The sequence below is a fragment of the Anomalospiza imberbis genome, chromosome 5 (assembly GCF_031753505.1).
Source record: "Anomalospiza imberbis isolate Cuckoo-Finch-1a 21T00152 chromosome 5, ASM3175350v1, whole genome shotgun sequence".
Classification (NCBI taxonomy): domain Eukaryota; kingdom Metazoa; phylum Chordata; class Aves; order Passeriformes; family Viduidae; genus Anomalospiza; species Anomalospiza imberbis.
In genome coordinates this window covers 12,703,851-12,728,593 of record NC_089685.1, presented here as the reverse complement: position 1 = coordinate 12,728,593, position 24,743 = coordinate 12,703,851, and the positions used below count along the sequence as shown (strand labels likewise).

At 38.8% G+C, this 24,743-nt stretch overlaps 1 protein-coding gene across 2 annotated transcripts in view; it reads left to right on the top strand.

Moving 5' to 3' along the window:
* Positions 1 to 17,788: 17,788 nt before the first annotated feature.
* ORC5 (origin recognition complex subunit 5) overlaps positions 17,789 to 24,743 on the top strand; it is a 59,557-nt gene continuing 52,602 nt past the window's right edge. For both annotated transcript variants that reach the window (XM_068189638.1, XM_068189637.1), the window contains exons 1-3: positions 17,789 to 17,929; positions 19,417 to 19,509; positions 21,383 to 21,580. In XM_068189638.1, the coding sequence (XP_068045739.1) occupies positions 17,819 to 17,929; positions 19,417 to 19,509; positions 21,383 to 21,580 (402 nt within the window). In that variant the 5' untranslated portion in view covers positions 17,789 to 17,818. The remainder of the gene's footprint in view (positions 17,930 to 19,416; positions 19,510 to 21,382; positions 21,581 to 24,743) is intronic.

Below are 24,743 nucleotides of genomic sequence, written 5' to 3'. Positions count from 1 at the left end.
TCCATTTGACTGCCTGATGCAGCTGGAAACAGAGACCAGCGCCTTCAGGCAAAAGCCCTTTGGGTAGAATGAAAACCACACCCCTTTTACCCAATTTTCTGCTGGTTTAATAGGATTTTATCATGCTGTCAAAGGCCCACCTTCCTTATATTCTTAAATCATCACATATGTGACTCCTATTTGAACAATCCTTTTCTTGAATGTTTTTCATCAAACTCTATTGAATGCTAGTGAGGCCTTCTTAAGCCTCAGACAATGGAGTCTCAACTTCTCAGCAGTTTCAGAAACCAGTAGATTCATTCAGTAGCAGGTCTCCACAGTGAAGAAAGACTGAATAGCATTTTTTCTTCTACAGACAGAAAAAACCAACAAATATTATGTCTTAATATTTCAGTCTGGATTACAGGGAAATTTTCATATTTCATACTCTGACCTACCAGCAAAAAAAAAAAAAAAAAGGAAATAAAAGGTCTAAGGAGTTCTTCTTCTTTGACAACAGGTATTTGAAGATGATTATCCCTTTCCAGCTGCTGATTGTGCCCTGTGAGTGTGAACCAAAGCTCTGTATGAACCAGGGTGTGAGGACATATACTGGACTGACAGTTCAGTAAAGTGAAAAAAAAAAAAAAAAAACCCAAAACAGGGAAATACTGAGTTTCTTGCATGCCCTTCTGTGGAAAATTAAAGTGAGGCTCAAAACATCCAAATCCAGAGTTTCTGGATCAACAGCTGTAGGTTAAAATGCTATTGCATTGGTGCACAAATGAACTAGTCTGCTGTAGCCCACGTACAGCTGGCTGTACAGTCTAATGCTGCTAGGATGACCTTTTTCAACTCTTCATGTATCTCTTGAAGATTTTGCCAGTCAACATGCCTTTCTGATGTGGGGAAATCTGGAAATTCCCTTGCAGGTAGAATCGTAGTTACTATCCTGGCAAAAAAAATCTCCAAAATGCATTTATATAAAAAATAACACAATCAAGACCCATAGAAGTGTTCAAAATGCTTAATGGATAAATAGTAAATAATGAATACCCCCTGTAGTTGCAAAAGGTATTACAGCTTTGAATTACTAAATGTGCCATAGCAGTGATCAAAAGCCTCCTCCATTAATAATGTCAAATGGACTGCTCTTCTACAGGTTTAGTAACCATAGACTACTATGCATCCTTTGTTTTTAAAATTAAATTTGGAGAAGCTTTATTAGGGTTTTTTTCATATTTAGCTGAAAACAGACTGAAATAAAAGTGAGATGATCTTTATTGATACCAGAATCAAAATATCAAGAGTTAAGAGAATGGAAAGGCAGACTCAGGTAAATGCTAATTTATGTGCTCAGCCAAATTTTATTCACTGATAGTATAAAAATAAAAAGTAATAAAAAAAGCTTACAGGCAAAAAACACTCTGCTACCCTCCCTGCTACTAGTGGGGAATGTAATTTGCTTAAAGGTTGTTTGATATTTTCTGAAGGTTTCTTCAGATTTTTCAGACTTTTTAAAAATCGCAGTGTGTTGAGGCCCCTCCAGCAGTATCTGATGATGTAATGATGTTGAAATACAAAGCTTGTGGCATGGATTCTGTAAATTCAAGTACAGAGACTGGATTAAGAAGGACTTAACCATTAAAATGTCCTTAGTATACTCATCTGTTTCAGTCTCTGTTCATGCTGTCTGTGATGCTAACAATATATTTAAAAGACCAGGTTACTGCTGATCTGTGGCCGTTGCAGAGATCAGTGAATTACACACCGCTGAGCATTGCAGGATTTTTTGTGAGAATTCTTTTTGCTAAGAATAGAGTGAAAAGTAGTCATGGTTTTTGTTACAGAGGTGATCTGGATAAGATGGTCTCTGTAAAAAATTGCTGAAGATATACCTTATCCCTGTGGTTACAAGAGGGCATATCTGCTGTCTGGTTCACTTGCTTTTTTGGGCACTCAGAGAAAGCTTCCCGCAATTGCAGAGACACGTGGGTGAGGACAGTTTCATTTTGGCTAAGTTGCCATAGGGATTCTGCAGCTGGAGCTGCAGGAGAGCAGGTTGTCACTTGCCATTAGCTTTGTTTTTATCCTGGGGGCCAGTGTGCATCTCAGATACTGCCTGATTAACTCCTCTGCTGCCAGTGTGGGAAGATCAGTACTTAGTTCCTGCCACTGCTGGAACTCACCTGGTCATTTGTGTCTTATCAAAGATTCAAAGTAAGAAATGCTAAAGCTGCAATAAGCATTAGTCAGCCAGTGTACTTAAAATTAGGAATCTCTTGCACCCAGACCTATAGCATCCCATGGCCAGGACCTACTTTCATTTAAGGCCATGCAGTGCACTGGAATAACATGTTATCACAAAGAGACCAGAGGATGATTAAAGTACTGTACTTGCTGTCCAAGTTATGGGAAATGCTAGTATCTCTTTATATTATTTTATTATATTAATAACTACCCATTCTTAAGGTAGTCTTGAAAAATGTTGCTTCTGGGTATGCTCCAAGGTATGTATCCTTCTCCTATGACTGGTGAGACGTATGCTCACATAATCTGGGACACAGACTTACAAGCTGCTGAAAGAAAGAGCTGCTGAAATTAAATGATTTTGAAATTAAATGGTTGGGCTTGCCTTTTACTTTACTCAGTTTATTTTAATAGTGGCTGATACACAGTGCGTGCTTTGTGTGTTTCTCCGAGGCAGGGATGGATGTACTGGACATAACATAGATAACAAAAGCTGGGACTGAAGAACTGCCTGTGTCACAGAGAAATCCAAAAGAAGAATGAAATTGCAAGTATTTTGTCATCAAACTAATGATTTGTTTATTACTCTACTTGGATGGACTGTGAGCAGTCCAAGTCTATGAGGACAGACTAGTAAACCCAGAAAATGGCAAGGGATTTTGGCATGCAGTGCACTGTTCTGAATGATGTAAACAGCACAATTTTCAGAGATCCTTTATGTAGTAATGTTTGTGAAACAGTCCCTGTAAGAATAAAAAAGGTAAAAGACTCTAGAAAGTGCAGAAAGGCCCTAGAAAGTAGACATAAAGCTGAGAAAAGCTGGGAAATTTCTAAACTTTCTCACAAGAAAGCTAGGAAGTCAAGAACGAAGTGAATACATTTATATTTATCATAAGGAACAAGAAAGAACAAGAACTTATTGATAGCTCAAGATGTGAAAAGTCTTAGATATATACTTTGGAAAGATAGAAAAAGTTTCCATCTTAAATAATGAATTATTGTGTATTGTTTGAGGTTCATAGAAGTCCTTTTGTTAATGTTAAACCCACGTGGGTCTTCTTCTAATTGGTTAGACTTTACACCTTTTATTTTATGCTATTGGTTCAAAGAATATGTAGAAAAAGGCTTTGCATGGGCTGCCATCTGGTCTCTGATCTGTGTTTGCATGGATGTTGTTATTTTCCTGTATCTCTTGCTTTTTGCTTGTATAATACAGACAGATAATAAAGTCCCCTCTTCTTCTGACCCACTGTAAAAGAGGTAAAGCAAATGTAGGGCAGGAGCCCTGAACAGCCTCCAGCCTAAACATAGGAGATGGAGAATCCAGTGTAGGCTTTTGGCTGAATGGAAAGAGAGAAGGTGGCACTGATATTAATTAATGTTTTTAGTCTCTTGCAGAGTACATACTGAAAATCTGAAGAGGACAGCCATTTCTCTTTAAAGACAGTTTTCACACTTAATAGAAACAGTAACACAGGCTCTGGTGAATTCAATGATTCAGAAAGACAATGTGAAGCAGACCCTGTTTGTCTGCTCCAGAACAGAGTGCCCCCCAACACACACCTCCCATTTCAATTCTAATGAAGACTTGAATTTGCAGGGGTGCTAGGCAGGAGTCCAAACATAAGGCTCCTATTTTTTCCATCAGTAAGGGGCTGTATAAGCTTCTTTCAGAACCCTTACCTTTGGAGGAATGGCTGATATGAGTTACAACCTGATATTGATACAGGAGAAATATGAACATGAGTCTTTCTCATCCTACACATACTTCCTGCTGGTTTCCTTCACATGAGGTTTAGCAACCGATACAGTGCATTAAAAAAAAATCACATGGTTCCCCTTAGGGCTATCACATGCAGTAATTAAATCAAACACACACCAGAGTCACACAGGGGATTTGACAATGCATTTGAAATCACTGTGCTTCAAATACAGGCCATTGCACATCAATTCAGACTGATCACTTTTTTTCTTCCCTGTAGAAGTTTGTTCCAGGCATCCTGTTGGCATTTAAGCATATGCTTTACATTAAGAATGTGGAGTTCTGCTACAGGAACACCAAGCAGATGAGGCCCCCTATACACAGATAGGGACAGCCTCATGCTCCAAAGTCCTTGCCCTCATGGAGGATTTCAACCACTCCCATAGCTGTTGGACAGACAACATAGCAGGGCTGTGTGCTCCTTTGCTAGCCTGTAGCCAGTAGCACTTGGATGAAGCCCTAGGAAAAGGAGAAAGGAACAAGGAGCTTTTATGGCCCCTGAGCGGGCTAAGCAGCATTCAAAGCAGAGGCAGACTTTTACCCTCTGCACCCAGCTACATCTCGGGTCAGGAGCAGGGCTCTGGTCATCCCTAAGTAGTGTGGCATGTGGCCTCCTGTCCTGTCTGTGTTTATTAGTGGAGACTACAGCACAAGCCATAAAATACTGAATAGTTGCCAAGTGAGCTATTGAGAACCTGACTGAAATGTAAATGATACAATAAAAATATTGGAGAGGTTTTTTCCTCACCCCATATAAGTACAACTCAAGTGAAATATTATAGTTTTAAAAACCGACTTGCAAATATCTTTCTGCTTCAATATAATGCTTTAGAAGTGAAACATAGCTTTGGAGTAACAGTGGGAGTTCCCGCTCCCAAACAAATTTAATACCAAAGCAATATATCTGAATTTTGTTTCAGAGATACACTAGAAAGCCAAAGTGCTTTCTTGAATGAAAATTTAGTTATGTGATAAAATTCATCTTCACTTAGGAGAAGACTCTAACAAAAGTGAGCAAAGTTTCCTCACGTTTTCTGAGCTGGAGCTGTAGATACATGTTCCTTGTGTTAGTGGTTAGACAGGATGGCATCACTATCCCACATGTCCTGGGAAGTTATCACTTGTTCTGAAGGACCTAATATGTGCTCATTTCCAAAAGGCTTTTAATCTCTGAAGTTATTAAGGAAGACATAAAGCCCAAACCAACAGTCTCCACCACAGGAGACTAGGAAAAGAGGTTACAGACATGAGGAAACTTTATTTTCCTGTTCTGTCACCACTGGTTCTGCTGGCTCTGTATAATGTGTGCTGAAATGAAGCTTAGCTGGGGGTGATGCACAGGGATGTTAGGATGCTCTTTAAACCTGTTTTGAATAACACCATTTCCATTCTCCACCAGCACATTTTTGGCAGCTTGTAGACACTGCCAAGCCCTGCACAGCACTTTAACAGGGGTCAGTAGCAGGAGACGTATGCTTACCCTAAACGTACAGACTCCCTAATTATTTCTGCCTGCTCCCCCATGGCTTCCTCGATGCTTGTGGAGTTTCAGTTCAGAACTGCTAGTAAGAAATGGACTCCACCCGGACCAGCTGCTGGCTACAAATTTCATTCCTACCTTGTGATCCATATTAATGAATATTTTGGCTAGCAGCAGGAGGCACAAACCAGAATATCTTTTTCTTTTTAACCTTCTTGTATCTTCTGGGAATATGCAGCTATTTATAATCCTGACAGATGTTCCAAGCGGGCTTTCTTGCAGCATGTATTCATCCTACATCAATAACTTTGCATGCAGAGTGTGGGATCATCCCTGCAATTTGCAACCAAGTTTCCTTACTTCTTGATTTATCTCTTATTGTCATGGATTGAAATGTGTCCTTTTAAGCCCGTGCTGTTCATGCAGTGACTATGAGGGATAGAAGGCTCAGGACCCCCAGTGCAGTAGCCCAGGGTGCCAAGAGTCTAAACAGATTCTACAGCACCAGTCTGGCTCCACACAATGCTGCAACAAAAGTATAAACTCCCCTTTTCCCTAACAGCATCACATTCTCAGGAAGAGAGGCAGTGCCTTCTGGAGTGTTCTGTGAACATGTGACAACCCATCAGGACTTACAGGAGGTCTGCAGCACTGGGCATTTCTGCCATGCCTGGATTCAAGGATCACTGATGCTATTGGATTTTACCTGCTGGGGCAGTCTTGGTAATAATGACAATTTAAAAATGAACAACTTTGACATATGAGTTTCTTCATCAGGCTAAGCTGGAGCAGAGGTCAGCATTCTCTTTTGAGCCATAGCTGCATTTTAATCATAACACCTCCAATATCATGACTTGATTAATAAATAATTGATGTGGCCGTTACACTGTTTTGCCTTTGATCTTTTCAGAATGGAACATAATTCAAGACATGCAGTGTCTTGAGACATGTAAACAAATAAAACTGAGGTATCAGCAAATACATATTGACAGAAAGATAGGGTTTGGCAGAATCACTAGCTTTGCGGGGAAAACAATTAGTGTAGTCTGGAAGTTTGAAATCATCAGTTGAAATGTCCTCAAATGAAAGCTCTTTTTAGTCATAGTTGAAAGAACTTTTCTTGATAGAGCATCAGCAGACACCTTTTTCTTTTAAATCTTCTAATCTTCTCCACTGAAAACAGATCTAGCTCCTACCTCTATTCCATCTCAGCAATAACTCTCTCTTTTTAAGTCAGTCCTCTTTTGTACAAAAGTAAAAATCATAGCCTCTTTTTCTCACATCAGTCCTCTGAGTCGTGTTGAGTTTAAAGGGTCTAATCCAGAGTTCTTAACCTGCCTGAATACTCTTTCTTGATTTCCTGTGGGCAACATCTCCATCCTCCTGGTCATATGTAACCCAACCACCATCTTGGATCTCTTTACTCTGAGATGTCCCATTCAGAGCTGGACTTTTGCATATATAACCCATCACCACACACCATATCCTCACTCTTTAACAGGAAATGTTGCCTGCATCTCTGGTCAGCTCATGCTGTCAACTAACATCATCCTTCTAATCAACACCATCTACAGTTAAAAAGGCTTCTATACATCTGAAATCCCAGCAGAACTCTCTTTTTCCTGTTCCTTCCTTAATATTGTCCTTTTTTAATGATATATACCAAAGAAAAGAAGAAACAAAGCAATAATTAGGCTTCTGCTATACTGTGATTATGGTTTACTCTGGTGATCAACCTGATCTCTCTCCAGTCTATGTGTTTCCAGTTTTTTGACTGCAACCTCACACATCAGAACAGAATATACAGGTCATAATTATGAATCATGTGATCATCCCTTGGAATGAAATAATACTATGCAAAGATCCGAGGGGATGGTGGGGAAGAGTCTTAGTAGGTGGGAAAAGTCTGTTTTGCATTGAGGAGTGCTGACAGAGTGAAACACGCACACTTACAACTTACCCATTTTGACACAGGTGAATGGGCCACCTTCACTTAACCCAAAAAGGGGACATATACTTGTCATTTAAATATACTTGTCACCTATATGGGCCAATAAACAGCCTGTTGATTGTGACCTTCTCACACAAAGAGGCAAATTAAGGGGCTACCAATCACTGGATTCACAGATGGGGATACCAAACAGAAGCCTGAAGGTGGAATATGATGCTCAGTATGTGGTATCAGTGAAATACTGCATGTGGTTTCCACACTGATTTTAAAACACTCAATTTTGACTACTAAAAGAATAACAAGCAAAAATGCTGTTTGTATGTCACAAGCACAGGGCATACCCGACTATGAGACCGTACTAAAAGTAAAGAGCTGAAAAAACATTTCAAAGTGCAGAAGTTGTCAAAGGCAGCACAGATTTTTCTACAGATAAAAGCTGAGTATAGGTTGTGTAAGTTAAGTGCTAGAATGCTTTGAGATAAACTACAGTTGTTATAAATATTGACAAAGCAGCTGAAAGACATGAAGAAGAAAGAGGTCGGTCCTACATGGTCACTTACTGCTACCCAAAGGGTACTGTAAGAAAAAATGCCTTATCTACCAAGGTTTGTACTGCTTTTCTCTCCAAATAATGTATTATTTATTGTAGTTGAAAGAAACCACAACACACTGGTGATAAATGCAATGAAAGATCTACCACCTGAAACTATCTTGCTTTTCTTTGCTTATCACTTACCAAACAGACACTTTTTTATTGATATAGTGCATAGAAATGGGAGATTAATACATTATCACTGTTAGTCTTAGTGGTTAATTGCATTCATTTTACAAGTAAATTAATTCAGCTCAGTACAAACAGCAAATATTTTTTTTTTGCTGTCACTGGCACTAATCAGTGATTAATTAGGATTATTAAAAATTGTTAGTGTGGAATTTTTTTTCCAATGCAGTTATCTAAATGCCAAATTAATTTTGCCGAGAGTCTGGCATACAACCGAGACAGTTATATGGTCATGGAAAACAAGCTGAAGGAAAAGTTCAAGCTGAGAAGTAGAGAAAGTTAAGAAAGCTAAGAAATCCTATGATTTCTTACTAGCCTCAGTAAGTGGTCTACCTGACCACAGTGAAATATAACTGCTTTTTACTTTCCTAGATTAAAAATGTGATATTAAAGTTTTGTCCACAAATGTGAGGACTCAGTTGCTGCATTCTGCTGCAGACTTAATATTTTTTTGGTTTTCTTTTTAAATATTATATTAACTTTCACAAAAAATGCTGTGCTCTGTCTTTCAAAATTTATTGGAAGCCAGCAAAAAAAAAATCCCATGGAAATGATATTGCTGTGAGTATGAAACAACAATCAACTCAACCACTTTCAAAGTAATACCAGCCTCACATGAAAGAAAACCATTTCACACAATGAATGTATCAACAGTCACATGTCCAATTTAAGGAAAGCAAAATCCTCCCAACAGACTCCCTGGGAATGTGAATCCTGCATCACAGATAATGTCATGAGACATTAAAAAAAATCACTTAAAAATTGCTAGGATGTCATGTCCCAGTGCTGGTGAGTCTGTAAATGGGGTAAAGATGGAGACCAAGGCTCTGCTCAGGGGACCCCAGCACATGAACAAAGATAAATGTAGTGTAAGTTACTTTTTGGACTATGGAGAATTTAATACAGATGAAAACAAGTTAAGTTTTGTTTCAATTCACACTGGGATCTACAACCAATTTGCAGTTATGCAAATTAATTGAGTCCAAACTCACATGCCTAATTATTTCAGTCTGTGTTCAGGCATTTAGGCAAGTAAACAAAGAATTTCCAGGTAGAACTAACCTGAGCTAGAAATGGCATCACTTTGACACAACTTTCATAATCTAAATATATAATGACAATTAATAGGTTTTGGTTACATATCTACAATGACATTCACCTTCCTTGGCCTTCTGATTTATAAAGAATATAAAATAACTTATCAAACCTTAGCAGTTTTGTATTCAAAACTGATACACCCCTGGCAAATGTTCTCTGTGAGGAGTACATATATTCCTGCAATCTTCTATGTACCTTCTTAGAGAAACAAGCATTCTAGTTAATACATTGATTTAACTGAGGATGTTGGTGCTACAACATCATTTTCCCAAAAAACTAATTTGGAAAACAAACATGTCTAGAATTAATGGAAATGTAACTAAAAATTAAGATATCTCCACTATGACTTGACTTTGTTTATTGGCAGCTTGAGGAAAGGTATTTATTTTCTCTCTTTCACCTTTAAAAGATTGCTTCCCTTGAGACCTAAATTCTAAGTAAACTGTTATGATACTGTGCAATAGATTTGTCTAAGCAATCAGCTGAAATTTAGCAGTAATTACTCATGCTGATATTTTTGTCAGATCTCATTTGGAGATCTCAAACTCTAGATTGTTCATCATATATTTCTGTCTGCAAAATCCTCTGCATTAGATACTATGGGAGTATTTAATCCATAGAATTACTGTTTTTCATATTAATGAGTTATAAATGAGAGCTTAATTACTCCTAATTCCTTGAAAATCCACTGTTGGTGATTATAATCACTAACGATTAGATTGTTAAACATTCTTAATTGTCTATCTTTAGCAAACTTAATGAGAAATTATGGATCAAATCTCAGTTTCTGATTCTGCTGCCAAGTGCTGGTGGAAGAGAACCCCTGCTGGCTGTGAGCAGTGCCAGGTCACCACTGGCATTACCCCTTGGCACTGACATAGGATGACTGGGAGTCAGCAAAAGATGTGAAGGGAATATACTGTGTTCCTGCCATTCACAGCCCACAGAACTGTCTCCAGGGACTGTTTTTCCTGATGTAACTCAAAGCCCTTTCATCCAAATCTGCTTTTACAAAGCCTAACTACCCCTGAACTTTCTTGTTTCATTATCAGGACAATGAGGAGGTAAGTCACTTGAGAAATTTCATCCATTTTGAAGAAAAATCACCCATATATATTTTAAATAATCTTTACCTGGGAATTTAAGTGGATGATTTGTGTAGAGGTAGATAATGACACTATCCTTTCCACTTGCTCTGTTGAAAGAGCTGTATCATCCAACAAGGCAGGAAATGTGGTGGCAGTCATTTCTTAAACCACCTCAATGGTGCTTTCAAGTGAACATCTTTCCAAAGTAATAATTTCTTCCTGCTCGTTGTCAAAGTGCTTTTCTGCACCTTTGTCAGCTGCAATTGACTTTTTGGAATAGGAAGAGACTGCTAAAAAATAATCTGGATGCAGTCTCAATAGCACCCTATACAATGGCACCTCTGGTAAAATGTATATTGGAAAGAAAGGGAGAAATTAAAAAAAAATACTGCACATATTCTATACACATAATTCCCTCTGTATAGGTTGACATAAATACAGAACCTAGATAAATATGTATGTGTTCCATACATGGTTCTATTTAGATATATAGAAAGACATATATAAAGAATATAATCCTGTAATGCACTTAAATACATAAGTTTAAGAAATGAGGAATGCCAGTGATTTGAACCAAATGAGTGGATATTCTATATTTAAAGTTTGCTGCTGAACTGGAACTGTGGATGCAAAAATCTGAATGAAGATTAATCATTACCTGTACTGAAAATAAACTTCACAAAGAAAAAAGTGTTAAAATAAAATATCAGACCACAAGTACAGTGAGAAAGATCTATCCCTCGCTCTGTTACATGCAAGTTCCCAGCCTCAGTTTACTGTTTGCTTCATTTTATATTTGGTATCTAAGCAATTCATAATAAGATAAAAAGACATGTGACAGCTTAGTATAAATTAAGAAATAATTTAAAGCTCTTCAGAAATTCATATTGAGTGACATCAGTGAAAACTATGTTGATGAAAGATCTAAACTGAAATTCATTATGCTACACATAACCAGCTATACTTAGGCATGAAAACTATCTAGCAACTGCTACTAAACAGTTTTGGCCTCTTGAATAAAAATAAAAGTCACACTTACTAAATTTAAGCAGTTTTTCTGGGAAATGGAGACTTTCTGTAGGAATATATGGACACTGATATGCCCAAGTAAATGGCAGAACTGTTCAGTGGTCTTCTGTGATAGTTTTTAATTTGCAGATTTAAGTAAAGGATTCTGTGGTAGTTACTTCAGGTAAGTCCTACAAAAACATAGCATTATAGTCCCACCATTTCAATCAACAACAATATTCTCAATGATTTTAAATTATTAAAGCTATACAGTTTTTGGTTTTTTTTGAGTTTTACCTCTTAGTAATAATGGTGGCACTTTGGATTAATAAGCAGAATTGTTACTGGGTATTTTGTTTGAACTGCAGACTAGAAGCTAAACAAGAAAGGAGTGGAGGTCCCACCCAGTTAATAAGCAAGATTTTGGAAGCAAGGCTGTAAGCACTGAAGTATCTTTTGGGTTGATTTCAACTGGACTGGTTCCCTCAACAATCTGTCTTTATAAACCACCCAAATCCTAGGACCAGAAAATGAGCTGAAGTGGGGACACAACAGAGATAGTGAGACTCTCCTCTGTGAGGTGATATGGATTTATGTTGTGTTGAAGTGACCTTGGGAGGCGCTCCAGCCTGAACCACTGATTCTCCAACAGAACACTGAATTGAAAAGTACATATTTAAAAACTGACCTCTTGTTTTAGGATTCTTGCTCAACTCCAAACCAAATTTCAGATTTGCTCAATAGTCATCCATAGAAGATGCAAGTTCCAAGGATCACTAAGAACTGCTTCCAAAGTATTTAATTTCATCTCCCACATACACTATACAAATGTGGACTCACTGAGACTTCTTTTAGTTATTATATTTGAGATTTTCTTCTGAAACATGGTCCATCTGTATGCAGAGCAATCTGCCCCAACAGATTCCATGTTTCAAAAGCTAGAAAAAGAAGTATTTCACTCTGCTGGGAATCATAGGCCTTGATATGACACTTTAAAACATACCTATTGTTCCAAATAAAGATTTTATCACAAGTCAAGAAGTGGACTGAACTAGTAATACTATAACTTTTGTACACATATATGCAAATTCAACAGCAGTAACGCATATTATTTATGCTTTTGTCAAAACTGTGATAAATAGCAGGCCATTAAAAACCCACCAAAACCCAAGATTTTACACAAGTTTGTATAGATAACTATAAATCAGTTAGGTTTGCTTTTTTGTGTGTGTGTGGGTTTTTTTGGTTTTTTTTTTGTTTTTTTTTTAGGATTTTTTCCCTTTTGCTTCTCTTTATCTAATTCCATTCAGGTTGAATTCAGTCCATGAATTTACAACATATATCTAAAGATCTGAAATACTGTTCAGGGCAAGCCATGATGATTTTGCATGTACATGCATATTTACAAAAAACCCTGGCTGCTAAAAATAAGCCATGCTTGATTCACATAAGTCTTAGTTACTTATTTAACATTGCACCCAGCTCTGAGTATGGAAGGAGTTTATCACTTTAGTTTTCATAACCCAGCATGCCGTTGTCACATTTATCCCTTTCATACAGTGTGCACTGCTTATGCATAATATAACTTCAGCTGTAATTTGAACCTATGGTTATGTATTTTCAGAGCTTGACTGGAGCTGAGGCTCCACAGACCTAGCTTTGAGCAGTTTTGTGTATGAACACATGTAAGTTATGTGCACTTTATATGTGCAAGCTAGGCTCCTCCTGTCCACAAAAATCAGATTTGTTACCTGGCATGCAACAAGCCAATAATTATACACTCAAGAGAGACACTAATTATTTATTTCTGAGTTGCACAAGCCTGGGCACTTGGTGGTATTCCAGAAATCAAACACCCCGACTATCAAAACTTTTTACTATTTATTCATTTTAGCAAACAATGGAGTCAGCGTTCATTTCCTACCAGCTACAGAGTTCTCTTATTAATTAGTATTCATTAGCTAATGATTCTCTCGCTTCTTACGCTAATTAGCCCGCATGCTCAAACTTTCTCTTCTTTTGGGTCTGGGGATTTCTTGGGTCCACGGTCACCGTCTGCCCCTGCCGGAATTATCTTTTACCCAGTGGGAGCAGGTTTAGCACAGTTGGCTTTTTAAGTTTTTTGCTTATCTCGGGTGTTCTGCCAACTCTCCTCGTGGCCCGCAATTCTGCATCCTTTGTGCCCACTACTAGTAAGTACATCCTTCTTCCCAAGCCTCCTTAACCTCCCCCGAGCTCTGAGATCACTGGATCATGTCCAGCCTTAGACCTTAACACGGCACTTCTACCAAGTACCTTGTCTTTCTAACACCTGGTCACCGCTTAGAGCTTGCTAGCCTTTCTCTGTTTCACGGATTAATTCTCCATTCTTGTTGATTGGATTTCAAACTATGCAAAGATCAAAGAACATCCCTTCTTAAGAAAAGTCTACATGTTTCGCATTTTGCAACACACTCAAGCCTGTCCCTATGGGAGAAATGGCTCAGCCCTGGGGCTCCCACAGCGGCAGAGTGCCCCAGCGGCGCTCCCAGGGGGATAACACGGGATAGCCAGTGGGACACCCGGCTGGGAAAGCGACAGAGTGCCCCAGCGGCTCTCCCAGCGGGATAACCCAGGATAGCCAGTGGGACACCCGGCTGGGAAAGCGACAGAGTGCCCCAGCGGCTCTCCCAGGGGGATAACACGGGATAGCCAGTGGGACACCCGGCTGGGAAAGCGACAGAGTGCCCCGGCGGCGCTCCCAGGGGGATAACACGGGATAGCCAGTGGGACACCCGGCTGGGAAAGCGACAGAGTGCCCCAGCGGCGCTCCCAGGGGGATAACACGGGATAGCCAGTGGGACACCCGGCTGGGAAAGCGACAGAGTGCCCCAGCGGCGCTCCCAGGGGGATAACACGGGATAGCCAGTGGGACACCCGGCTGGGAAAGCGACAGAGTGCCCCAGCGGCTCTCCCAGGGGATAACCCAGGATAGCCAGTGGGACACCCGGCTGGGAAAGCGACAGAGTGCCCCAGCGGCTCTCCCAGCGGGATAACCCGGGATAGCCAGTGGGACACCCGGCGGGGGAAGGGACAGAGTGCCCCGGCGGCGCTCCCAGGGGATAACACGGGATAGCCAGTGGGACACCCGGCTGGGAAAGCGACAGAGTGCCCCGGCGGCGCTCCCAGCGGATAACACGGGATAGCCAGTGGGACACCCGGCTGGGAAAGCGACAGAGTGCCCCAGCGGCGCTCCCAGGGGGATAACACGGGATAGCCAGTGGGACACCCGGCTGGGAAAGCGACAGAGTGCCCCGGCGGCTCTCCCAGCGGGATAACCCAGGATAGCCAGTGGGACACCCGGCGGGGGAAGGGACAGAGTGCCCCGGCGGCGCTCCCAGGGGATAACACGGGATAGCCAGTGGGACACCCGGCTGGGAAAGCGACAGAGTGCCCCGGCGGCGCTCCCAGCGGATAACACGGGATAGCCACAGGAACACCGGGCGGAGAAAGCGGCGAATTCCCCTCACGGCCGCTCCGCCCCGCCCCGCCCCAGGCGGACCCGCCGTGGCCACGGCGCATGCGCGCGGGCCGAGGAGCGGGGCAGCGGCGCGCGCACGCCGGCGGCGGCGGGAGCGAGTGAGGAGCCGGTGAGAGGAGCCGGGGCGAGCGGGAAGGGAGGAGCAGAAGGGGCAGACCTGCTTCTGTTCCGCTTTCTCGGTAGGAATCGGTGCGGGAGCGAAACCCGCATCGGGCTGAGCCGCCCCCTAGGCCGGGAGCACCCTCAGTCTCACACGCGTGGCGGAAGGAGCCCTTAAGGCGCGCTCGATGGAGGCCGGGGGTCGTCATTCCCCCTCAGGCAAGGCACGCCCGTGCCGGCCAGGGCGCTTGTAGGGCCTGAGGGGACGCAGAGCCGTGCTAATCTCTTAAGTTCAGTCATTTTTGTATGTAATTTTTTATGCTAGAGTGTGGAAAGGCTGCCAGCTGTAGGTATTTTAGGACCAGTGAGTTGAGAGAAGTCCTAGTAAATCATGGAGTCCCGCCATGAAGTTTAACTTGTGCTCTTAACAGCCTTACTCGGTCTCAGCTGAAAAGTGATTTTGGCACCTTCCTGGTCTGGTTAGAGTCACACGTACAACCTTTCCCGGGCTGGAACGTGCTGAATTCAAGCTTTGGCTGATACTTACCTTTGTGTTATCATTGCCATTTAATGTAAATGAACTGTTTTGTGAACACGTTGCTCTGGGCATCCTTTCTCTTGTGAGCTCATGAATGGGGTCCTGTTGGAGATAAGACACCTGCGTGTAGCCAGTAGGGATGTAGGTGTTGATCCGCGGGCTGAAATGTGTTTGGTGAGAGCTGCTGTTTGCAGGGGTGCGTGAGAAGCAGGCGGGGCTGGCAGATACGGTGCGGTCAGCAGGCGATTTGTGCTTCTCTGGAGGGAAGTTTGCCTGGAGTGGCCTTGAAAAGCCTAAGTGCTTTATGGCTTTAGATGCCTTTAGGACACAGGCAAGCCCTGTTCTCATGTAGCCAGTGGAGGAAAAGGGCTGGTTTTTTTTGGTTTTTTTTTTTCCCCTTAAATTTACACAAGGTTTTCAGCCTTTTCTAGAACTTTTCCCTCACTTGTTTGTCCTTGGTTTTAGAGGCTCCTGTCATAATTTTATCTTTGTCCTTGAAATACCTAGATAATTTTTTAACTTAATCAAGCTATTTGGATTTTTTTGGATTTTTGTGTCTTCATTCCATTTTGAATAGATACCTGAATAGGTACGGTGGAGAGATGCACAGACCCATCCAAAGCTGGTAAAGTAGTCCAGTGCTCTTTGTATGATTCTGTGTACAGGAAATAGTTTGCTTGATACATATGATTGTGGGGGTTTTTTGCCCCTAACAGCAGCATTACTTTGACTTCCCATACTTAATATGTGATTGACTTATAAATAAACTTATTTTTCAAGTTACTTCAGACTTAGTTTCTTGATATCTAACTGTAGTCCTTGTTATGTGTGATGTGATTACTTTCAAGTAGATGTAATACACATACTAAATTACTTATATAATCAGGGATATAATTTTTTTCCTCATTAATTTCACTTACTTTTCTGTTGATGATTCTACAATCCCAGCTTTTACCTTAGAAAACACTGAAGGCAAAGTGTAAAAATAAAAGAAAAATATTTTCTCAAATCTGTTTGTGGAAATACTGACCAGAGATTGGTCCCAAAAGGAGCTCTATTTTAAGGTACTTCCATAAGTATATTTATATTTACAAACCTCCTTGTACCCCAGTAGCTCTCCTGTTGGTGTAATCCACTACTGCATTTTTCCTTCAGAACAGTTTATTTTCCATTTACCTTGCTATTTCTGATTTCCTTCTGCTAAATTTTTTTTCCCTGTGCTGTTGTACTTAAAACCAGCATAATGTATTTTTCTGTAAATACTTACATTTAAAACAGCTGGGAGTGCTTTTTTTATTATCTTTGTCTTGATAACATACAAATACTCCTGTCAGTTCATATCTTTATTGCCTTAATGAAGATTCCAAACTTTCTTTTTGATTGTCATGTTGTGTTTGACAAAGTCAGAATCCAGCTGTGGAGGTTATTTCAGTTGTCTCTGCATGTTGTCTGTATCACAACAGGTAAAAGTACCATCTTTCCAGCAGTTTCAGAAGTGCAGAGAGTATCGTTGAGGTGTTTCTCTGTATTCTGTCACTAAAATCCAGCCTTCCCAGTGTTACAGCAATCAAGACATTTGTGTTTCTGTATCTAGTCCTTGTCTAAAAGGTAAACTGGCGTTAATATTAGTTTTATGTAACTGGTTTGGACTCCTACTATTTTTAAGGAGTATTTCCAGTCTTTACAATCAGCTGGATTTTCTCCTGTGCCTGTGCTCCTTTCAAGATGGGGTTAGCATTCCTGTTAGCAGCCAGAGATCTATTACTTTGTCATCCTTACCTTTTCTTATGTCCTACCTCTTTCTGTTTGTAAATCCTTGTTTATTGACTGCTCAGGGAGGTGATGATCTATGACTAATCTACTTTACTATTTTTTTTTCTCTTGCTATTTTTAAATGTATATAAAACCAGAAAGTGTAATTCCTCAGTTAACTAAACTAGGATAATTCTTTCTTTTATTGATTTGCTCATATCCTGTATACCTTTATATTTTGATTTGCTTTTTTGGATTTTGTCTGGTGTGGAAATGTCTGTATAGTTATGTAGTTAAGTCCAATTTTACCAAGTCTTTTAAGTCTGTCATAGTTACATGCTTATCTTGAGCTAGAATGTCTGTTTAGATTTTTGATCAATTCCTGTTCCTTTTCCTTTTATGTGTATGGAAGCAAATGATAATGCAAACTTTTTATTTTCCAGATCACTTTATTTCTTGTCTCCGCACATCAAAAGAGACACGCATATTTAGGTGACTGCTAGAATATCAAGATGCCTAATCTTGAACATCCAGCATACCCAGCAGCTGACCTGCTTCACTTGGAAAGTTTGGTGCCTTGTCGAGAATCTCAGGTGTCCGTGTTGCTGTCAATATTTGGCGAGGTAGTGCTCTTGTATTCTGAATTTGACTAGAACAAAGGCATCCTGCTGTCTCAGGGGGGAGAATAGAAATTTAAAGGTGTTTTTGTGATGTCTCTATGAACGTGCTTTGGTTGCCTCTGTTGAAGTTTTATTTTTTGTTACCATCTTTAACATTAGTGTTTGGCAGTAGGTTCTGGTGTGTTGGAAGGTTGAAAGATGCCTTGCAGCTGGAAGGACCTAAACAAACTTAGAGCTATTTGTGTCTTTGTCTCTCTTAATTTTGATTTTGCCACAACTCTATTCTCTCTTTGCCAGTTATTAACAGGGAGTAAGTATCTTCCTCCTAGACCTAAAGTTCTGGGGTGATTTTTTTCAGTGTCAGTGTAGAAATTCTGTTTGGTTTTGACCTGTTAATCTAATATCTGAGTGTCTGAATTCTAAGTACATTAAATTGTTCTGATTCTTAGTAGTTTTGAGGCTGGTCATGAGAGTTAGAAACCACTGGTTTGTTAAAACAGTCTGTTAACTGCTTCACAAAGCTGTGGTAAAAAGTAATGAGGATTTTTAATTGCAAACTTATAAGCAGTTTGCTTGCAGAATGTCTGCTTACATTCAGTAACAAACTGGAAATTAGTATCTGTTTTCTGTCTTTAATTATGGATACTAATAATAACATCAAATTACAGTATTCATGTTTTATGTATGTTACAGGCATAGTGGCAAACAACTCTTCTTAAATATAGATACTTCAATTCTTGATCAATGTCAAGAAACTCAAATGTGCATGTTGTGCACCAGAGTGTTTCATCTTGGATAAACTGACTATTGTTTTTCATTAAAGGTGTCAGTTTTATTTTTGTATTCATTTTTAAGTCAATATACAAAATTCTTAGAAAACACAAAAACCTGTGTTTTCATTTTCACCTGTGTGAAAACCTGTTCAGAATGGAGAAAAAGAATAATTCAGTTATTTTCCCTGCATCTTAAAGAAACTATATGAAATGAACAGCATCAGGACCATTAAATAAATAGATACATCAAATATTACCTTGTGAAAGAAAAGCAAGCTTTACCATCTCCTCCTTCACACCATTTAATTCTTTTCTGTTTGGTCCTAATGAAAAGAAAGGCAATTTGTAGCGTTTGCAGAAGCTAGGGGAATGTATGGCTTGCAATTTGTGCTTGCCAGGGTTTTGTTTCAGTTAGTTAACTAATTTGAGTTAAGAGCCCACTGCTTTTCTCTGTGTGTGTGTTTCTGTTGTTTGTTAGAGCAGTTTCACTGGCAGTTACGTGATACTTGATTCTTGCAACTTAACCCCCAGCATTTCAGCAAAGATGTAACATAAAACTTGATCTTGTTGATTCCATAATAATTGCTGTATTTTATATTTAATGTCTCAATTTAGGAGATAACTTTTCTTTCAGGGGGAAAGTTAATTGTTAAATCTTTTATCTGTTGAATGAAAAGAAGAAGAATTGAAACAACGACTTTTTTTTTTTCCCCTTAGCGTCAGCAGTTCAGTTTTCCATCCATCTTTATATATGGACACACATCTAGTGGAAAGACTTACGTGATGCAAACTCTTCTAACTACCTTACAGGTAGGAATGGTCACAAAGGATATTGAATTTACAGTTTATAACCATGGTTCCTCAAAATAGCCTCTACTTTCTCAAAATGGTTTGTTTCCTCAACCATTTCTGCCTTCCTGATTCTTCTCCTCCACTTACTGTGTCATAATTGCATCACTCTGCTTGCTAGGTCACCTAGGATAAAATGCAAATGTGCATTCCGAGATATAAATCATAATAACTTTATTAAGAAAGTATAAAAACTATAAAAAAGGAGGCAAATATTGTTCACCTTGTCTCTATGACTTAGCGTGAAGTAGCTCCATTGACTCCTTGTTTTAGTTTTTTTCCAAAACATGTTTTAAAGTCCTCTTAAGTTGAAGGCTGTCATTACAGAAATTCCCATCTAGATCTGTTAATACCTCTGTCTTAGTCAGTCATGAAATTCAGGGATTTAAATCCAATGACAGGTGCCCACTTCATGCCTAAACCATAAATTTTCACTTGTATGTTTCTATAGCCCCGATACTTTCAGCATGTCCAGAGTGAGCTTATCATTTGATCTGCGGGTTTTATGCAGAAACCCCTTTCATTAAAAGTTCTGCTGAGGGAGAAGAGTAGAAGGCAGGGGTTTATGATCCTCTTCCATGAAGCAGCCTTTCATGCCTTGTTCACAGCACTGAGCTGACCTCTCACACCATATCCGAAGGTGTGGCCAGGCCCTGGGAAGAGGCTGGTTTGAGCAGCAGCTCTCTACAGAGCTTCTTGTGCCGCGTCTGGGTGTTTCCTGTGTACTGTGGTGGCGTGAATCGCATCTGAGGCACCCAGCTTTCCTTCTGCTATGGAGGTGCAGCACTTTGAATAGCTGCTTTTTGGTGATGTAGCCCTTTCCTTTTCATGGTGTTCTAAATAATAGAAAAGCTTTTTTTTACATGCTGTGTGAGTGGATTGCTAGCATGTACCCACACTTCCCCACAGCTGCTGATTCATATTATATTTTAAGAAGGAAGATTGGAATGAAGTACTTGCATTTTTTTTTGTTATAGACAACCACATTCCTGCATCCCAGTGACTAACGTCTTCCAGAGGTTTTAATGTTCAGTATGGAAAAGAGCATCTGCCTTACCAGAGATTATAGAGTTGTGCAAATAAGCTATGTCTTAAAAATAGGGTTGCTAGAAAATTACCTTTTTTTGCCTTAGGTGGGTTTGTCTGCTGGTATTATTTTATGGGTTATAGTGCCTTCTATTTAAAAAATGACCATAGATTTTCAATATTACTAAATTGATACTTATAATGTATCTCATACTCTGTTTTTTTCACTCACTGTTTGCTTGGAAGGATCTGGTTTTCTGAAAATGTTCTGCACAATCATGCTGATGACATGAGTCTGGTATAGAAGCTTACGCTTTACAATTTGTGTGCATTGAATACCAAAAACGTTCACAGTAGTTCTGGGGAATATGCTGGGGAGATTACTTTCTTTGAGATGTCTGTGTTTTCTAGACACTGTAATTTGTAATAAGCCATTTTATGATACTGTAATGTCTTACAGTTGTCTAAATTTCTATGAGCTAAATGCTGTTTGGTTTTCTTTTTGTCTATTGCTCACAATTTTTCAACATATTTAAAGGATGCATTGTGCTTCAGTGTTTAAACATAATTTGAAGGTATACTTCCATTTGAAGACTTATCAACTCTCTCTTCAGTTTGTATTGATACATAATATTTCGACTAGGTACATAATCTTTTTTTAACAAGTTATTTTGGTTCTTACTTGTTCTATATTCTGCTGGCAGGATATGGTTTCTTTGGTTCTCTCATATGGAAGAGAGAACTCTTTCGGTAGTATTTACACTGAAAAAGCCAAATGCAGTTGTGTAATTTTTCTTGTTCTCTTCAGCTTCCTCATGTGTTTGTGAACTGTGTGGAATACTTTACATCACGACTTCTGCTAGAAGAAATTCTCATCCAGCTGCAAAGCTGTTCATCTGGCACAGAGCAGACCTCTCCTGTGCATTGTGATACTTTGAATGACTTTGTTCGTCTCTTTAAACAAGCTGTGGCCAGTCAGGAGCTTCAAGATCAAACACTATACATTGTAAGTAATTTCATTTTAATGTCCAGTCCCATTCCTGCGAAAAGGGTGTGAGTAATGGCTATTGATAGTTTGTATTTGAAATGTGTGCCTTATAGAGCAGTTTGCACAAAATTTCTCCGTAGACCTCATTCGGAGCCTGTTGACAGGTTCTTTCTGTTAGCTTACAGGCTTTAGGTGAGGTTCTGTACTTTTCCCGGTTTTAGATTTTTTTTCTACACCAAAACTGTATAGCATAACTAATAATGAACATAAATTATATCACACATTTAAATTTGGGATGTAATACTGTTACAAAGTCTTTAAATATATAGTGCCTGTATTTGTTTTATTATTAGTAAGTCATGCTTATCTGTTTCCTTGTGAAAATAGCATCACAAATGAGAAAGCAGAGGTGGAGAATAGGGCAGGAGGGAATGTGGATAATGGAAATTACAAGGCTTGGTTTTCTAGAATAGAACTTGAGGTAATATTAAGGAACTAAAATGCATAATTTCCTCTGTAAAAATGCTTTTGAGATCTTACATCTTCAGCTACACTTGTGGCCCTCAGAGACAGGACCTATAGTTTTAAAATAAGGATGGGGAAAAAAAAGGAGTGCAGTGAAAAAAGTGGTGATATGCTCAAGTGGAATAAACAGCAGATTGCAGGAAAAATAATCAGAATTTAGGTTGCAGGAACTGTTGAATCAGTGTTACACTAGAATACTAGGATTTAGTCTAGGTCTTGGGGTTTTTTTACAGTGATAATCTTAAGTACATAAAGGAGTCAAAATTTGCAGACTATAACAGCATTTATTGTGCTGAGAGATGAACATGGAAACAAATTTCAGTCATACAAGGGGCCTGATGAAAGGACAATGTGAAAGCTGTAGCATTAGTGATGTGTAAATGTACATACATATATATATATATATATATATATAGTGTGGACCTGCAGAATATACAGAGGCCAGCAGTAGGAATTAAGTTTTTTTTCTAAAAGAGTTGAAATTTATTATTTAAGAAAACAAGAACATGGTTAAGATTGATTGCTGTGAGAAATATGCAGTGTGATTACCCAGGGTCATTAAGCTCTCAATGTGCCCATACTGCTTGAGGGTTTTTTTGCAGTCAGACAAGAAGTTCATAACTATACTGAACATTCTTCTTCCTGTTTCACAAGCTATAGTTAAGTATGTTTTATTCCCATTTAAAAATACTTCACTGAGTTAAATAACTTCATTATCATGTTTAGTGGAAACAGTACTATCTTATCATTTCCTATAGGTCACAAGGTTAATAAATTTGACATACTTCTTAGAAATGGAACGAAGAAAATAGTGTACCAGCACTTAAAACAGATAAAAAGTTATTAATAGAGAATTAGTTTAGCTTACTGTCACAAAAGTGATACTGACATTCTTCAGCAATTCCATAAGCACAAAATTTATCTCTCTAATAACCTTCAGTGTATTTCACATAATACTTCTTGTATCAGATTAGTATTTGGATTAAAAACTGTTCTATATCAGTAAAGAATTCTTCATGTATTCTATGAAAATTGGCATCACTCAGAAAATTAGGAAGTTCTTGAACAATGGCTGTAGAAAATAAAGCATTAAATAACTACAAAGGTTCAATTGTATCATGAAAATAGTTGTTGCCTCAGAAGAATTAAGTATTAAATTAGTATTTCAGCTACATTCTGCATGGGAACAGACAGGAATGGGAGAAATCAATTCATGTTTATTAACGTATGTAATCTGAATTTATTGTAGAGTGGTTTAAATTGAGACTGTTGGAAGACGAGCATGCTGGTAACATAAACTGGCAATACTGACTTATTCAATTTCATTTCAGTAGTAAATAATGTAATACTTCAGCTCAATTAACTCAGAGTAAATGAAGATAAATGTTTACTTTCGAGCAAAGGAGATTTTAAATGTTTCTCTTAACCCAAACATAGGTGCTGAATGCTTGTGATTACTTATGAAAAATGAATTTATTCATTTTAACTACCTGAAAAATTGGTGTAGATATAAGTTGTTGTCATTCATACATTTACAATATTTAGCACTTTACAGAAGTATCGAGCTACTTTGTTTAATGTAAGTGAGCAGCTGGTTTTAGAAAGTGTAGGATTTTTTTAAAAAATTGAAGAGTGGCAAGTCTACGTGGACACCGAAGAATAAGGCATAGATTTATAGACCTGAGGGAAGGCTGTTTCTATGAACCAGTTGACATTTTCCACAAGCCAGGGTCACAGTGCATTTTTTCTGCTGTAAGTAGGAGCTGTAGTTTCCCATTTAACTAAAAAGTGTGATCTGCTTAGGTCAAGACCTTAAAGCTTTGTGTTTGGTTGCTGCATGTCGCTGGGTCCAATAAGCAGTGTTTTATTAGTAAAAATACATAGCCACTTTTTGGTCTGTAGTGTAAAGCAGTCTTCATTCCTGAAGTCACTTATTACATGAACCAAATGCAGATACCAATATAAAATCATACATTGTAGTTTTTAATAAGTTCACAAAGTGTGAGATATTGATGCAGAGATAATTCTTTCAGATTTGTGTGGTGGGATTCTGAAATAATATTTTCAGAAAATATTTGGTTGTCCACATAAAGTTCTTTTTCTTATTGTAGGCAACAGAAATGATAGATGTTGTAAGATTTTGATGGAGAGAAGCTATGTAATAGGATAGAAAATATAGTTTTCTACAGACCTATAGTTTTTATCTCAAGAGCAATAATTCTACACAAGTAATGAGCTTCAGAATTTAGATTTATAATGCAAGTAGTAAATAAGCCACAAAATAAATGTATTTCTATTCTCTTTTTTCATTTCTGTCAAGATTTCAGGTGTGCTGGAAATAGACTTTTCTTTTTTTTTAACCAAAGAGTAACTATGGATGTCTTCATGCTTCTCTTTTAATTCTTCAGACTCTAAAATGTTATTTGCTTAAGATGTTTCTTGTTTAAGCTGTACATATGCTACATCTGTTACTGCTATGTGAAGTTTGCATACAATAAATCCTGTAAATTCCTTGGCTGCAAACGATTGCAAGAAAAGTTTCTCTCAAAAGTCAGAATATCAGCTCTTATTTGTTTCTGAAAAATCATGTAATAGGAAAAAACAACTCTCCTAGAGTAAGCATGTAGTTACAGTGCTACTGTACTGCATGAAAATT